Source organism: Wolffia australiana, chromosome 3, assembly GCF_029677425.1.
Source record: "Wolffia australiana isolate 7733 chromosome 3, ASM2967742v1".
Classification (NCBI taxonomy): Eukaryota; Viridiplantae; Streptophyta; class Magnoliopsida; order Alismatales; family Araceae; genus Wolffia; species Wolffia australiana.
Genome location: NC_135837.1, coordinates 14,621,121 through 14,637,212, shown reverse-complemented (window position 1 = coordinate 14,637,212; position 16,092 = coordinate 14,621,121). Strand labels below are relative to the sequence as shown.

General features: G+C 41.4%; 2 protein-coding genes across 5 annotated transcripts; both read right to left on the bottom strand.

Annotated features, from left to right (window-relative positions):
* Positions 1–607: 607 nt before the first annotated feature.
* On the bottom strand, positions 608–4,153 carry LOC144701003 (Endoplasmic reticulum vesicle transporter protein). Its single transcript, XM_078572636.1, has 12 exons — positions 4,035–4,153; positions 3,592–3,712; positions 3,380–3,462; positions 3,171–3,246; positions 2,978–3,045; positions 2,642–2,723; positions 2,445–2,563; positions 2,279–2,362; positions 1,898–2,044; positions 1,701–1,812; positions 1,490–1,609; positions 608–1,005 (listed from the first exon to the last, which is right to left on the bottom strand). The coding sequence occupies exons 2-12, from the start codon at positions 3,674–3,676 to the stop codon at positions 932–934; spliced, it is 1,050 nt and encodes a 349-aa protein (XP_078428762.1). The 5' UTR covers positions 3,677–3,712; positions 4,035–4,153; the 3' UTR covers positions 608–931.
* A 950-nt stretch (positions 4,154–5,103) lies between these two features.
* Positions 5,104–13,556, bottom strand: LOC144701002 (uncharacterized). Of its 4 annotated transcripts, XM_078572633.1 has the most exons (9): positions 13,296–13,556; positions 12,627–13,025; positions 12,341–12,506; positions 6,806–7,100; positions 6,646–6,718; positions 6,479–6,569; positions 6,248–6,327; positions 5,940–6,169; positions 5,104–5,237 (listed from the first exon to the last, which is right to left on the bottom strand). In XM_078572633.1, the coding sequence occupies exons 1-8, from the start codon at positions 13,359–13,361 to the stop codon at positions 5,963–5,965; spliced, it is 1,377 nt and encodes a 458-aa protein (XP_078428759.1). In that variant the 5' UTR covers positions 13,362–13,556; the 3' UTR covers positions 5,104–5,237; positions 5,940–5,962. The 4 variants fall into 4 exon arrangements, with proteins under 4 accessions (XP_078428759.1, XP_078428758.1, XP_078428760.1 ...); XM_078572632.1 differs by lacking the exon at positions 5,104–5,237 and having other exon boundaries at positions 5,772–6,169; XM_078572634.1 differs by lacking the exon at positions 5,104–5,237 and having other exon boundaries at positions 5,772–6,169; positions 6,806–7,097.
* Positions 13,557–16,092: the final 2,536 nt, after the last annotated feature.

Genomic DNA, 16,092 nt, shown 5'->3' with positions numbered 1-16,092 from the left:
CCTGCTTCTCATTACTAATTCCCTAGCTCAAATCATTTTATTAATTCAGATCATACCCACAAAACATTTTATTAATATTTCTTATTATTAATTATCATTTGCAAGAATCCGTTTGCTCGTCCCACATCAAACAATGATAATGTAGCAGCACCAATCCTCAAGAATGACTGAATTTTGATCACTGAACCCGTTACATATAGGGAATTCCGATCACAACGTAATCTTTGAGCTTCGAATGCAGTTCCAGTTCAACACACACATGCACAGGCTCTCCATCCGAGCGACACCTCCTTATTTAGAGTCAAGAAGCCCCCCAACAGCAACTTTCAAGAGGTCTTGACATTCACCATGTACTCGCAGCCCCTCACACCCCGTGCCTCAACCTTCTACATCAATGTAACTCTTGAGATCGACAATCCGGGACGAGCTTACAGACCCGTGCAATTAGCAATTAAAATAAAGAAGTCCCTCAACTACCACAATTGTGCCAGTAGTTGTTGACTCATTTGACCCCCATGTGTCCAGTGCTTCCTCTTCCAATTTCTTTCTTTCATCCACACACATTATCATTTCTTTGATGTATAACACTTGGGATCATGGAAAAAGCTATCAGAAATATCAAAAGGGAATAAATAAATGGGATCTTCTCTCTGTCCCTCAGCTGTAATTCCATTTAATTGCATTCAAAATAAATTCCTATCTCTAAATTGAGAAAAAAAAACCTAAGCATCTCGGGGCAGGACCATCGCCAACTGATATACAGTAAACGAGAACGCCAGTGTTGCCTAGTAAAACCATTAGGCATGAAAAAGACTCATCCAGCATTTCAAAATTCATGGCCTAACAACCTGATCACAGACCTTCGCCGTCGCCTTTGACCAGCTCATTGACCTTTGACCAGAACTTGAGTCGCAAAGTTTGACCGCTGATGTCACCTCACCGTGGTGCGACTCTTGGATGAGGTCACAGCCTCCACGAGCCGGTACATCCACCTGTCCAGCATCCCTGCATAAGTAGTGCAAGAAAAATAAGGTAAGTTCATTTGATCAATAAAGCAGAGAGATAGAGTGTGAAAGAGAGAGATTGAGAGGAGAGATAAATGAGAGAAAAAGGCGAGAGAGAGAGAGAGAGGGAAAGGTAAAGAACAAATATGGAGAGATGGAGAGAGAAAGACAAAAGATAAAGCTGAGAGAGAAAGATAAGTGAGAGAGATAAAGACGACAGAGGCAGATGGAGGGAGATGGAGAGATAATTTTTTTCTGAAAATAGGAGAGGGTGAGATAATGGGAGAGAGAAAGATGAAGGGAGACACATTTTTAGAGACATAGATAGAGAAAGATAGCAACAAGCATTGACATCAAGAAGGGAGCTATACAGAGACATCAGGCAGAGACATTGAGAGAGAGGGAAAGATAGGGAGAGGTGTAAAGAGAGAGAGATATACTATGTATAGAGAGAGAAATATAGTATTTATAGAGAGAGAGATGACCCGTCAATGCAAACGTCCCTCCGAGGACAGCACAAAGTCGAGTGAGAAAGTGCAGGAAACTGCGTCGCTGCTCCTTGATTGTCACCGTTATGGGGGAGAGGTCGTAGATGAACAGAACAGCTGTCACACAATCATCAGTCAGAGGTTTAGAGTGGGTCCAACCAGGTCAAACCAGGCCATTTCCAAATAGAAACCAAACCGTTGACTTTACCAGGCCATTTCCTCTGGTCATCCTCCTTCATTGGAATGAAGTACTCCGTCACTGAGAACTGGTTCGTCGGCACCACCTCTTTGGAGAGGTATCTGTATTCAGTTGGAACCACCTGAATAAAATAAATCGACCATTTTGTTATTAATTCACCAAAGAAAAAATAAAAATACCTACGAAAAATATGGCAAATTAAATACTTTGATGTAGTATCTGAAGATTCCACTGGTATCATGTAAGATCCTTCCCGTCCCATCTAACGGGTTGTGAATTCCTGGATACTTTGGACCGAACGAAAAATCATGGATGACGTGGCTCACGTTTACATGGGATGGGCTCCCGAAAATCTAGAAAAATAACAGAATAAGGTCATCTGAATATAAATTACACAAATTGTATTTTCACGGATGAAATTTATCATCCCTTTCTCCCATTCCAAAATAAGGTAACATGTTAAAAAATAATGAACGGGTTTTTATTTTTAGTTTGCTCCAATTAATATTGAATGTGGAATTTCATACGTCCAATTGAACGAATTAATTCAAAAAGATGGTAGACTAACTAAATAAAAATACAGATACCTGCTGCGCTACATAAATATTTAATCCATGAACGGAGATATGGAAATTTCCAGCGACTCTCTGGACATCTAGGACACCGTAAACCTGTCCATCGAAACAACTTAATCTTCATTTCAACTTACAGTTAGGTAGGAAAGAAATAAAAATATGGTGATTAAGAGCTAACCTGGCACCCTTCACCATTTTCCAGAGATTGTTTCACTTTTTTAATCATTTTCTCTGCATCCTCGCTGAATCCTAATACGTGTGCATGTGAAGTATCGTTGCTAGCCCCTTTTTCCCCATCTGCAGAAAAAAAATATCATCAGATTTTTTTCCGAAAATAGAAAATTTAGAAGAAAAATGAGTGACGGCAAACATTACCATGAGTTTGTGATTTTTCTTTCTCCACCAGATCGGAAATATATTCCGAGTTAAAAATATGCCCCTCCTTATTAAGATGAAGCTGTTGAATCCATGAGAAACATCAGAGAAAAATAGAACTTCAACCACTGCTGTGAGAGATCAATTTAAGATGGAATGAAGGCTACGACAGCTTGCTAAAACGACCTCAAGCTTTGAGCGTTAGAGGATTCCTACCCTTTAATAGTGATAAGCAAAATTACATGATAGACCGCGCTTCTAATGTAATTAATTCCCTACAAATTAAAGACGGCTTTTTCAATAAAGCTCATAAAAATTAAGTTGCCAACACCTCACCTTCCAAATGTTCGTGTCCACGTCCACTTCATGTTTTCCCGATACATCAACAGCGTCTACGCTTAAAACTACAAGAGAAAACACTAAACGATTAGCTAATTCCAAAATATAAGTTTGGGTTTATTTATGCATGATCAGGACAAAGCCCAAAGTCCAAAGTCCAAAATATTCCTAGTTCATGGTCAGGACAAACCTTCACAAGGTAATGATGGGAATGATATATTCAAATGGATTGGGAGTGTTTCCCCACGTTTCAAATCCACAGACATCTGCTGACACAAATCAAACCAAAAAGAAATAAATTTAATATCAATAGAAAAATCCAGTTTGAAAAACGTAACATCACAAAGATGTCATCTGCAACTTAATAATAAAATGTCAAAATTTTATGTTAATTTTGACCTGGTGGGTTGTGTACGTCGTGAGGGAGTACTTTAATTCATGCACAAACAACGTTGCCATGACCGCTAAGCCAACAATAGATACTACGAACACAAAAGAGAAAATTAGAAAAAGAAAAACAGGCATAAGAAAAAAGATTCAAGAAATTAGCCTTTAATGTTGAGAATATGGTATCCGAAATTAAGCATTCTAATCGATATGATTAGTCTTACCTATAGCTCCACTCGACGTTTTCTTCAACAAGTGTTCTTCCGCACGGGGGAACGCATCAAGGTGTCTTAGAGCTTGTAACCTCATCTTCGTCCAAACGCCAACACAAAGAGACGAAATAATCTGAAAAAGGATCGTATCAAATCAAGATCTAATTTACACAAAACTGATCGCAGCCCTTCCAATACGATAACCACAGAAGTTTCCCAATTAAAACACGATGAAGAAAAACACTCAAAATTAAAAATTGGCAGCGATCTCACCAAAATTAAAAATTGGCATCATGAGACGAAATTCGCACCGAACAGAAACCAGAAACCAGCGATCTCACCAAAAAAGAAAACGAAAAGAGGAATTTCAAAACTAGCAAAGAAATTCGAAAGCCGCACTGCAGCGAGAGGAACGAGATAGGATACGAAATGCGAAATCTTGACATCTCCCTCACCTGGAGATCGGAGCTCAGCGTCAATGGCGGACCTTAGAGAGAGAGAGATCGCAGATTTTAAATCCGACCGATAAATATTTATATAAATAGTTGGTTTTTTGTGGGCTAAACTGGGCCAATCATTTGTCTGAAAAGGTCGGCTTATAATCAGTCTCGGCCCATTAAGCAAATCTAGCCCCTTAGATTGGGCTGATCGGCCCATTAATCGAAATGGGCCGTTGGATCTGCAGAGCAGTATACATACTTTGTAGATGATGAGCTGTTCTTAAACTTTCTTGGGAGTATGATCATTATAAAGGGGGGAGAGAGAGAAATGGAGATAGATAACTAAATTCCCATGATTTGGAGATAGATATTTATTTGGATTTACCAATCATATTTCCAGGTCGTTTTTTTAGAAACAACTTTTAAGAACTTATGCCATGATCAGGGTAGCTTTTTTTAAAAGAAAAATAGGGGAGGTCACTACAAAATCGATGATTCTCCCAATGTGATAAATAAATATGATTGTTAAGTACACATGAGGCCGAAGGGGCTGGCCCCCGCCCTGGTTGCGAGAGTAGTATAAATATTTTGTGGATGATGAGCTGTTCTTAAACTTTATTGGGAGTATGATCATGATAAACGGAAGGAGAGAGAGATGGAGGTTGATAAAAAAAATTCTATGATTTGGAGATAGATATTTATTAGGATTTACCAATCATATTTCCAGGGCTTTTTTAGAAACAAATTTTAAGAACTTATGCCATGATTGGTACAACTTTTTTTAAAAGAAAAATAGCAGATGTCACACAAAATCGGTGATTTTCCCCATGTGATAAATAAATAAATACGATTGTTAAGTACACATGAGGCCGAAAGGGCTGGCCCCCACCCTTTTCTTATGGAATCTAAATATAGAGAGGCATCCATCCAGTGTTGTAATGCAGAAAGCGGTAAGTTCTAAATTATTGTTGTTATTGTATTAATTTTCTGTATAAATAAATTGGTAAGTTGCTAATTTCGTTTGGATTCACAATATTTCTTATTTTCCTGGGGAAGTAAACACTCATCAATGGAGATGTACACATGAGCAAGTGGATACACAGCCTTGTGCTTGAACTCCAACAAAGTTGAGGTAGAACAAGACCAAGCTTCTTAATTAAAAAAAAACAAAAATAATGATGAGCAGCTGTCTCCTGTTCCTGGCAGAAGAGCGGCACTCTGAAATTTAAAATACCTAAGTTAATGGACGAAATTCGGTGGAAAAGATTAAGGAAGAAAATTGCAACTGCAAAACAAGAACTAATGAACAAGATAACCAAGAGATTGGTTCCAAAAGGCTTTTCCAGATAACTAATCATTACTCTTGTATTGTTATATTATTTAACAATCCCTGTTCAAGTACGAGTCTCTATCTTGCAAGCTGATAATGAAATTTCAACAATTTGAACATGCCCATGTAACAAAATCAGATTGAAAGACTGCACAAATGGTGTTTTCTAATGAAATGAAGGAGAACCAACATCCCCCTTTATAATTCAGGCATTGAAGGAATTAATTAAATTATCTGCAGAGTCTTTATCCAGAACTCTTCCTAAGATCCCAACAATATTTTGCGCAGATCTCCATCTGGGATGATCTTCAAATGGTAGAAAGAGAGGAGAAGAATGTTTACAGGACCAGATCTGCTCTTGAGCCATGATACGATCCTTATCCTATCTAAAGGTAGCCTCGTCATGTTAACCTTCGGGGGCATTTTAGTCATTTGACACATGTATTTTCTTTAAATAAGGCAGTATTCCCTTTAGGATCACACCCGAGATGAATGAAGTAACTTCTCTTGTCTCTCCACTCGATGTCTAAGTCTCTTCTCTTCCTCTGCAATCCCCCTCCCTCGTGATCATCTCTACCTCAATCAACTACCTGGTGAATGACTCGAGAAGCATTCATCTCTGGCCAGAAGATTGACCGATTTGGCCAGCCTCTGGATCAGCTTCAGCCGACCCGTTGACTCTAGGGTTCTGATGACTCATTGGATGCGATCTTCTCCTTTTCCATCTCAAGATTTCCACCATCAAGGAATTGATACTGATTGAGATGCCAAATCCAGTAAGCGAGGACAGCAGAATGGAAAGGATGGGAGTCATTTTGAGCTGCAACCATAATACAAACAAGTGAAAATTTTCCTTGGTTTTCCAAATTGAAGGTGATACGGATTTGGATGACTGTACCATGTCGTAGTAAACGTATGAGAACAAGATCACCAGTGCAAACTGAAATGAAGCATACGCCCACACATAACTCCTGCTAACTGAAACCAGAACACGAAACTAGATATTTAACAAACATTCAGAAAGGAAAAAAAAGGTTGAAAATCTACAGGTTTCGCATTTATTTTGTAATTGTTCTAAGTATAAATTAACGGCAGAGAAACAATGAACCTAGGAATGACATGAGCCTACCGATGGTGAAAGCTAGAGCGGATGAAAGGAAGCCCAACACACAAGAGAAGGGCAAGGACACGGCAAGAGCCCGCAAACCCATATCCGTAACCTGGTAAAACTTTCTGTTTATCTTACTCCCACATTTATCAGAAAAAATTTGTTGATTTTGAAGGGAGAATGATCACCAAGAGCTGCTCCAGGAAGCAGAAGTACGCCACCATACTGATCATGCCAAGAATCGGCATATCGCGCCAGAATCTTCCCCCGAAAAAACAAACAAAAAATAAATAAACATCAAAGAAGAAAAGACCCAGTATGGATAAAGAAAATATCCTAAAAGCATACCTGGGTTGATTTCTCTCTCCTGGCTGGTGACTTGCGGGCGACTGTCTAATGGTTGGGAGGCTTTGAATCCTTAGTAGTGTCACAGGGAGGTTCTTGACATCTTGCTTGCAGACTTCACAGGTCTTGTTGCCTTTGATGCTGAACCATTTGACTGCGCAGTCCTTGTGAGCAAGAGCAAGTTCCCCTCTGCAGCTGCACTCCATTTTTAAAGTCTCTCCCCCTTCAGCAAGCTCGACGAAGCAGATCCTGCACACGGCTTCCTCCTCTGGTATGTCTTCACCATCATCTTCAGCTGCTGAAAATGACGTAAAGAAATTAGAACTCAAATTATACAACAAGAGAGCAATAGGAGGAAGAACTTTGTTCTGATCTATACAGAGAAAGAAAGAAAGGGAACATAGTAATGGAGAACTGTGTCCAGATGGATGAAATAGGATTTTTCCGTGCTTATGAGATATGATGCATTATCTGTTTGAGTTTTACTCAAACGAGATAGAAGATAGACCCATCTAAAGATAAAAATCTGGATATAAAGAGTGACAAGATGATAAGTTCCTACCTAAGACTAATAATGGGAAGAAAAGACAAAAGGCAAAACCAGGCCTGTGCGATCAACGATGCACGTGAGAACTTGAATGAATAGAGGCAGGAACAAGAATGATATAAATAAAGGTTAACAGTGGGCAACGTCTTGGAGTACAAATAATGGTGTCTTGTTTCCTAAGTTAATTGGAGCTCAGAGGGAGCGGGAGATACTCTTGACATTGTTGAGGGAAGGAGTAACAAACTTCTTTCTCTCAGTTTTTTCTATACGTTGTGAACACTCTCTCGATCAATATTCTTGGAGTGGACTTTCGTTTTCTTGCATCGGTTGAAGAAAGAGCGCTAGGCAGACTAGATTACGTACTTCCAATTGTAGAGGTACGTAATATTTTGGTATCAGACCTTTTTTATCCTTGGAAACTGGCACATCTGGAACAGCATTTAGGAGCATTGGCCACCAAATTCAATGTCAGCTCAACGATCAAGGATTACTTCAATGGTACATCCAAAACAGAATACTGAAAATTCGTTCGGAGACTTCTTTTCACAGTAAGACTAGTTCGTCCACTGGGACCCAGAAAAACTCCACCTCTCTGCATTACAATAAGGATAATGACGCAGAAATTTGTGGATCACCCACTCAGACTACCAGCAGAGTAAAGATAAAGGACTCTGCTACTATTGCAATTGATAAGTTAACACCTGGACATGGTTTCGGGAAAACTTTAAACTTCATTCTAGAAGGGAATGAGAAGAACAACCTGTTAGAGTCCTGATAAGAACTCATCACAGAAGACCTGGTCAACAAGGCTCAGTCAACAACTGTCTTGAAAATCTAAGGGTTATCAATTGCCCCTTATAAGGTCATTAGAGATAACTTTTGATAAATGATCATTTTGTGGTTTCTTGGCTTGAGATGCTGCCTCCTGCTGTCGTGAGGGCAAGAACTCCAGATTCGGAAGTTCTTAAGGGTTTGTTCACCTATTTCTCGCTCTTCTTCTCCCTTACCTCTTCTATCTCTCCAATTCTTCTCTCTCTCCCTCATCCCATTTCTTGATTTCGTTAGATCTCCATGGGGATTGTAACACAACCTATGCAAGCAGACAAGGTCAAAGACAACTTATCATAGACAGATGATGTCCCTATCACTCAAGGGGTATTATTCTCGGCTAAGTCAATCTGAGATTGGCCAAAGACAATCTTCAACAGGATCACTCAAGTCATGGGGCTGTATCAAAGGGTTATCAGTTGTGGTATTGATTGATGCAGGAGAAACTCACAATCTCATTAATCCAGCAATATCTATTCTAATTATAGAAGGAGCAAGATTTGATGTTATGCTGGGAGATGGCTATCTCAGGTCTTCACAAAAAATCTGCCTGAACGTACCATTACACGACCAGAGTCTAGACATCTTTCAAGACTTCTCGTCACTCTCTCTGGGTAGATTTGATGTGATATTGACTGTGACGTGGCTCAAGTCCTTCGACTGGTTTTATTCGACTTACAATTATGTGTGCAGAGTCAACGCATCATTCAAGACCTCCAGCCACTCTCTAGGGTACATTTGATGTTATATTGGTGTGCAGTGGCTCAAGTCCTTAGACTAGTTTTATTCGAAGTATAATTGTCTCACCACAAAATTCTTTGCCAATATTGCTTATATGTCCTGCAAACTGACCCAGAATTGCAGCCACAAGACTCCTCCTTGGCACTGAAGTCTCAATAAATAGTCAGGAGCAAAAGACAATTCAGGAAATTCCATGCTTCTGGAACCCCAACCATGTAACGGTACTTACTCTTGAACTTACAAATTTGATGCTAATCTTGGAATTATTTATCCATCAGTGTTGAACTGTAAGGATAACCTGACCGCCTGCAAATTGGCCTCACCACTATTGCATACACTTACTTCCAGGGTCAAATCCAGTACGCACGAAACCATATCGATATTTACATTTACATAAAAATGAGATAGAAGAATTGATACAAGAATTATTGAATTCTAATAATATACAACCATCTGAGGGTCCCTTTTCCAGTCCAGCTCTACTGATTAAAGAAAAAGATGGCGAATGGATGATTCACCCATATCCATCATGGATGAATTATTGGAAGAGTTATGTGGGGTCACTATTTTCATCCAACTGGACCTAAAATTAGGCAAGTATCAGAACAGGATGTATGAAGAAAGCGTTCACAAAACTGCGTTCAAAACTCAATAAGGACATTACGACTTTTTGATAATGCCTTTTGGTCTTTTCACAGGTCTGGAAACCTTCCAAGGGCTTATGAGCACAATTTTAAACCATATTTGAGGTGATTTGTGTTAATCTTTTTTTATGATATTTTCATAAATAGCAAGACTGCGGAGGAGCATGCCCTACATTTGAAGATGGTCCTCGATAAATTTAAGAACAAAAAACTATAGATTAGCCCCAGGAAATATCTATTTTTGGGACATTGGAATTTTTGGGACATTGGGTGTCTGCTAGAGGTGTTACGACAGATGCTGATAAGATTGACGTTATTCAAAGTTGGCCAAATCAACTTCACTCAAACAGTTAAAAGGATTTTTAGGCTAAACTAATTATTACAGGCAATTTTATCGGCACAACCAATCACCACACAGCTTAAGAACTCTTTCAAGTGGACGCCTGAAACTAATATGACATTCCAAATTATGAAGGTAGCCTTGGATTCTAAACCTGTGCTTCTGTTATGCCTCCTCAGTTCTTGATAGAATAGATTCCAGCATATAGATTTCACATGAACAAACAATGCTTCCAAGAATACCAAATCCAACGTACGATAGAGTTTGAGAAGTACGACAGCGGGGACTGAATGGAAAGAAACAAGATGGAAATGAAGCTTGAACTGGGTTACCGGATCGCTAACCCTCCCTCTGGATCGGGACTCTCCCACTCTCCAGCCAGTTGCTGCAGCAACTACCTTCAAGAAACTCCTTTCCTCTTCTCTTCCTCCTGCCTTTTATGTATAAGCTTCTTATTCAGTTGACCACCCCACCTTACATTGACCGGCGACGCTTAGTTCTATGATACGTATGTGGTAGACTCATCAGCTTCACACCTCCAGATTTTTCTAAACCACTTTTAATAGAAACAGATGAATATGGCTATGGAGTTGGAGCGGTTCTAAACCAAGAATCACACGCAATTGCTTATTTCAGCAAGGCGCTTTCTCCTAGGATCCAGTTAGTGTTTATACGTACCTGCCAAACGAAATGGGATAGGTCAGGATGAGGCACATCCAGAGGGTTATCTAGGCCTGACAGACAGGATGTGTGATGTGTCTGTGGATGAGGGTTGTGCAAACATGCTCGCCAACTAAAGAACACCAGCAAGGTGACATTCTTTTTCACGTTCATCTGTTTACTTGGTCCGTTTGGTTTGTTCGTGTGTTCATGAAGAAAATAAAAATAATTAAAGTTAGTAAAATGATTATTAAAAATTTAAGTTTTATCCATCTTAAAAGAAATGTTGAACATCATTAGTCATACACCGTACATATATGTGAAATACCATAGGACTGCCCACATCGATGTAAAGTATAGATCACAAAACATGTTTAATGAAACTGTTAAGAACAAAAAATGCTTCTGAACTATAAATGGTAAATTTGAAGCACAAATTTGTTTGATATTGCAACTGGTCAGATCAAAGAAGAAATATTTCCGGTTCAGTGAGATTTAAGCCAAAATATTGACAGCTTATAGGCTGAACTATTGATCGACATCAGTGGAACACGGGAAAATGAAGAGGGTGTCTATGTTCTCTGCAGCCCATGGTCACAAGTAGCAGAGCAGGAGAGTATTCTTTCGACGGTTGTTCGTGAACCGATGAATGCAAACAAGAATTGATTCCCTGTTTGTGTTTGTGTCCAAATTTGATGTTTATATTTGTTCATTCTTGAACACACGAACTAATAATTCGTTCAATCCCAACCCTGGATGCGCCCCGAAGACAGGACGTCAGATGTTCTGAAGGCGTCCAGTCCAATGAAACACATTATGCATCTTTCTGATGTCTGGGATGCTGGACGGGTCACATGACAAGTCCATAGACATTTCCCGGTCCAAAGTAGGACTCCCTGTTTTTATTTGAGAAAAACGACCCCTTCCGAGCATTCAAAAATGGTGTTTGGTAGTCTGAGACTTTGGATGAGACGGGGCACACCGAACCCTCCTCAGGGGATGATTACAACAAAAAGACAGCTGAGAAAACTATACTAATAGAGAATGACCAAAATGCCCCTGGTGGGATTAAGTGCTAGAGATACTTTTGGGGATATAGGATTATGACAAGATCTAGGAGAAAGGGAAGATATTATCTGCTGAAGGGTTGAGGCAGCACTGCTCTCAATGACTTGAAGGTCCGAAGACCTTGGCAGAATTGGCGATCTTCACATCTTTATCTTGATCTCACCTATCTTGATCTTTTCTTCATCTCAGTGCCTTCTTTCTACCAATTAACAGGTTTTTCCCACAAAAAATATATGATGTCCTACCCTTTAAGAGTCGTACTGTAGAGACAGAGACCTAAGAAATGTGGGATCCAGGATAAATAGAAGGGAGAAATATTTAAAAATCACACAATAAAATCCGAGGTTGAAAAAAAAGGTTAGCAACATGGGTGGAATTGCATCCAGATGATAAAAAATCTACAAGAGAAATTAAAAAAATTTCACACTTCAGAGATACTATGCGCTGGCTGCCCGTAAGTGTTCAAAGCAAAACGCATCTGACGAAGGGTCATGTTAGTCACAACATTCTTGAATTACCTAGTGCAAGAAGGGTTACCGAGCATAAATATGAAAGCATAAATACTTAGTCAATTTAACATCATGTGGCATTGTCTCCTGGTGATCAATATGAAGAATAAAATATATCAGTTTATTCCTTAAAAACAATAATCAATGCATTTTAGCGCAAAATTGTTTTCAAAAAAGATTTGGAGTGCGATGGCTACATACACGGATCAGCAGTACGCACTGTTGTGTTATCTGCAGAAGAAGATGACTCAGCAGCGGCTTGGACAACGCGAAAACGGCCGCCAAGAGAGTACATTCGATGTAAGCTGCCCCCTTTGATGGGGGCCGGGGCAGACATGGAACGAACGATTGACTTCTTGACTCCTCTCTGAAGAAAAAAAGATCGAAAAAACCCAATTCAATCTCAATACTTACCAGCAATCATTGATGAAGGTAAAATTTGTAGAAGTAATGCAAATCTTTTAGAAAGATCAGTCACTTGAATTACCAGTTCAGAAACAGGGCCTGAACCAACAACAGGGCTGGTTTTACCCATTGTGTAGGAGAAGACCCGAGTAAGGGAGAAAGGTCTAGATGTTGAAGGCTTGTCCTGAGAAGAACCCGATAATGGCGCCGCAGGCCCAAGTAGACCCACTCTTTCACCCTCCAAGGCCTGGTTCTTCCTCTTCAAGCTCTTCTGTGGAAGGAGGCTTCTTGAGGGCGGGTTTCCGCCTTTCGCCGAGCTCGGCCTCGGCGGCAATCCAGTTCTTAGGGAAGGCGGAGTGGTAGAAGAGGAAAGAGGATTGATGGACCTCGCCGGAATTTCCAAGTTGGACAATTTAGGCTGCCTTGGATGCAATATCCGTTGAATTTCCTCGCTGCTTCTTCCTTCCTGCGATGGAATACACTGCAGAAGATGGTTGATTGGTCTGAAAAAAACAATATCTATCTTTCCCTTGTTCTTGATGATGAAACCAACAAGTAATTGAATAAATTTTCGCAGGGGGAACAACGATCTATTCGAGATAAGGCATAAATGAGAAGTTCCTTCATCGTCAATCACAGTTTTTTGTTCCTCTGCTGCTTATAAAGGAAGAGTAGATCTTCGATCGCAGGAAAAACGAGAAATTGAGCAGGTAAGGGAAAAAGAGAGAATCTGGTTGACGGAGAGGGCTACCTGTGTTTCTTCGAGCCCGATGGGTTCTACCCTGATCGATTCTTGGACGGCGTTCGAGCAATCCATGGGAAAAACAAAGAAATAAGATGACGAGGAAGACGATCGGGGATTGGAGAAAAGGGCAGAGGAAGAGTGGCTTGATCTTGAGCAGAGGGAGGAGCGTCTTAGCTCGGGTGCGGGTTTTGCGCATGCATTGGGTGCGAGACAGTGGAGGAGCCCCCACCGCCGCGGCTTTGAACCACAGGTAGACTGCGGCTTCTTATTTACACCTCTGCAGCGCGTCTCTTGAAAATTGACCGGATACTGCCTCGGTAGTCCTGAAAACTCTCTCTCTCTCTAGGCATCGGGGATCGGATCGTTCGAATCTTGATCGAAAGATTCGAACGAACAATCTGTTCGAATCTTTCGATCGAACAGACCCTTTGTTCCTGTTCGATCGAAAGTTTCGAACGAACAATTTCGCTCCTTCGTGTTCGATTGCCATTTGTTCGAACTTGTTCGTTAGATAACTGGCGGCCGCTGGCCCGGGCTGGGGGCCACTGGCCGGCGCTGGCCGGCGCTGGCCGGCGCTGGCCGGTGCTGGGCGGCGCTGGGAGGCCGCTGGCCGCTGCTGGGCGCCGCTGGATTCGGACATTCGATTTGATCGAACAATCCGATCGATCTGTCCGAATCCCCGACCCCTATATCTCTCTCTGTGCGTCTCTCTCTCTACTCTCTATCTCTCTCTCTACTCTCTACCTCTCTCTTCTTTCTTTCTCTCTCTACCTCTCTCTCTACTCTCTACCTCTCTTCTTTCTCTCTGTCACTCCCTCTCTCTCTCTACTCTCTCCCTCTCTTCTTTCTCTCGCTCTCCCTCTCTCTACTCTCTACCTCTCTTCTTTCTCTCTGTCACTCCCTCTCTCTCTCTACTCTCTCCCTCTCTTCTTTCTCTCGCTCTCCCTCTCTCTCTACTCTCTACCTCTCTTCTTTCTCTCTCTCTCCCCCTCTCTCTCTCCTCTCTCTCCCTCTCTTCTCTCTCTCGCTCTCCCTCTCTCTCTACTCTCTACCTCTCTTCTTTCTCTCTCTCACCCCCTCTCTCTCTCTACTCTCTCCCTCTCTTCTTTCTCTCGCTCTCCCTCTCTCTCTACTCTCTACCTCTCTTCTTTCTCTCTCTCACCCCCTCTCTCTCTCTCCTCTCTCCCTCTCTTCTTTCTCTCTTTCTCCCCCTCTCCTTTCTCTCGCTCTCCCTCTCTCTCTACCCTCTCCCTCTCTTCTTTCTCTCTCTCACCCCCTCTCTCTCTCTACTCTCTACCTCTCTTCTCTCTCTCTACTCTCTCCCTCTCTTCTTTCTCTCGCTCTCCCTCTCTCTCTACTCTCTCCCTCTCTTCTTTCTCTCGCTCTCCCTCTCTCTCTACTCTCTCCCTCTCTTCTTTCTCTCTCTCACCCCCTCTCTCTCTCTACTCTCTCCCTCTCTTCTCTCTCTCTCTCTCCCCCCCCCTCTCTCTCCTCTCTCTCTCTCTTCTCTCTCTCTACTCTCTCCCTCTCTTCTTCCTCTCTCTCACCCCCTCTCTCTCTCTACTCTCTCCCTCTCTTCTTTCTCTCTCTCTCACCCCCTCTCTCTCTACTCTCTACCTCTCTTCTCTCTCTCTACGCTCTACCTCTCTCTCTACTCTCTCTGCCTCTCTTCTCTCTCTCTACTCTCTACTCTCTACCTCTCTTCTTTCCCTCTCTCTCTACTCTCTACCTCTCTTCTTTCTCTATCTCTCTCCATCTCTCTCTCTACTCTCTACCTCTCTTCTTTTTCTCTCTCTCTCTCTCGGCTCTCTCTTCATTCGCTCTCTCTCTGCTCTCTCTCCCTGCTCTCTCTCTCTTCATTCGCTCTCTTTTCTCTCTCTCGCTGCTCTCTCTCTCTCTTCATTCGCACTCTTTGCTCTCTCTTCTTTCTCTCACTCTTCATTCGCTCTCTCTTTGCTCTCTCTTCTTTCTCTCACTCTTCATTCGCTCTCTCTTTGCTCTCTCTTCTTTCTCTCTCTCTTCATTCGCTATCTCTTCGTTCGTTTTCTCTTTGCTCTCCCTCTCTTTGCTCTCTCTCTCTGCTCTCTCTCTCCCTCTTCATTCGCTCTCTCTTTGCTCTCTCTTCTTTCTCTCTCTCTCCATTTGCTCTCTCTCTCTCTCTTTGCTCTCTCTCTCTTCATTCGCTCTCTTTGCTCTTTCTCTCATTATTCACTCTCTCTCTTTGCTTTCTCTCGCTTTGCTTTCTCTCTCATTAATCTCTTTCTTTGATATAAATAATTTGGAAAGGAAGCGTATGGGACTCCCATGTCTGTTTGATGGATTGGGGTGGGTCTTCTCAATCACAGCAGTGGAGACTGGTTCCTCTGATGCAGATGGGGACCACAACCATCTTCTATACGCCCAAACTCTATAGAATCAGATTAGGTGGGTTAAACAATTCAATAATAAACAAACATTTGTAGTAAAATGTGTGTAGGCCACTTATAAGATCCAACTCTCTCGTATTTCTCTTTCTCTCTTTGTCCTCTCTCTCTTCATTTTCTCTCTTTTTTCTCTCTCTTTGCTCTCTCTTCCTGCTCTCTGATCTCTCTTTCTGTTTACTCTCTCTCTCTCTATCTATCTATCTATCTATCTATCTATCTATCTCTATCTCTCTTTATCTCTCTCTGATCTCTCTTTCTGTTTACTCTCTATTTGCTCTCTTTTTTCATTTACTCTCTCTCTCTCCATCTATCTATCTTTATCTCTATCTCTCTCTATCTCTATCTCTCTCTATCTCTACCTCTATCTCTCTCTATCTCTA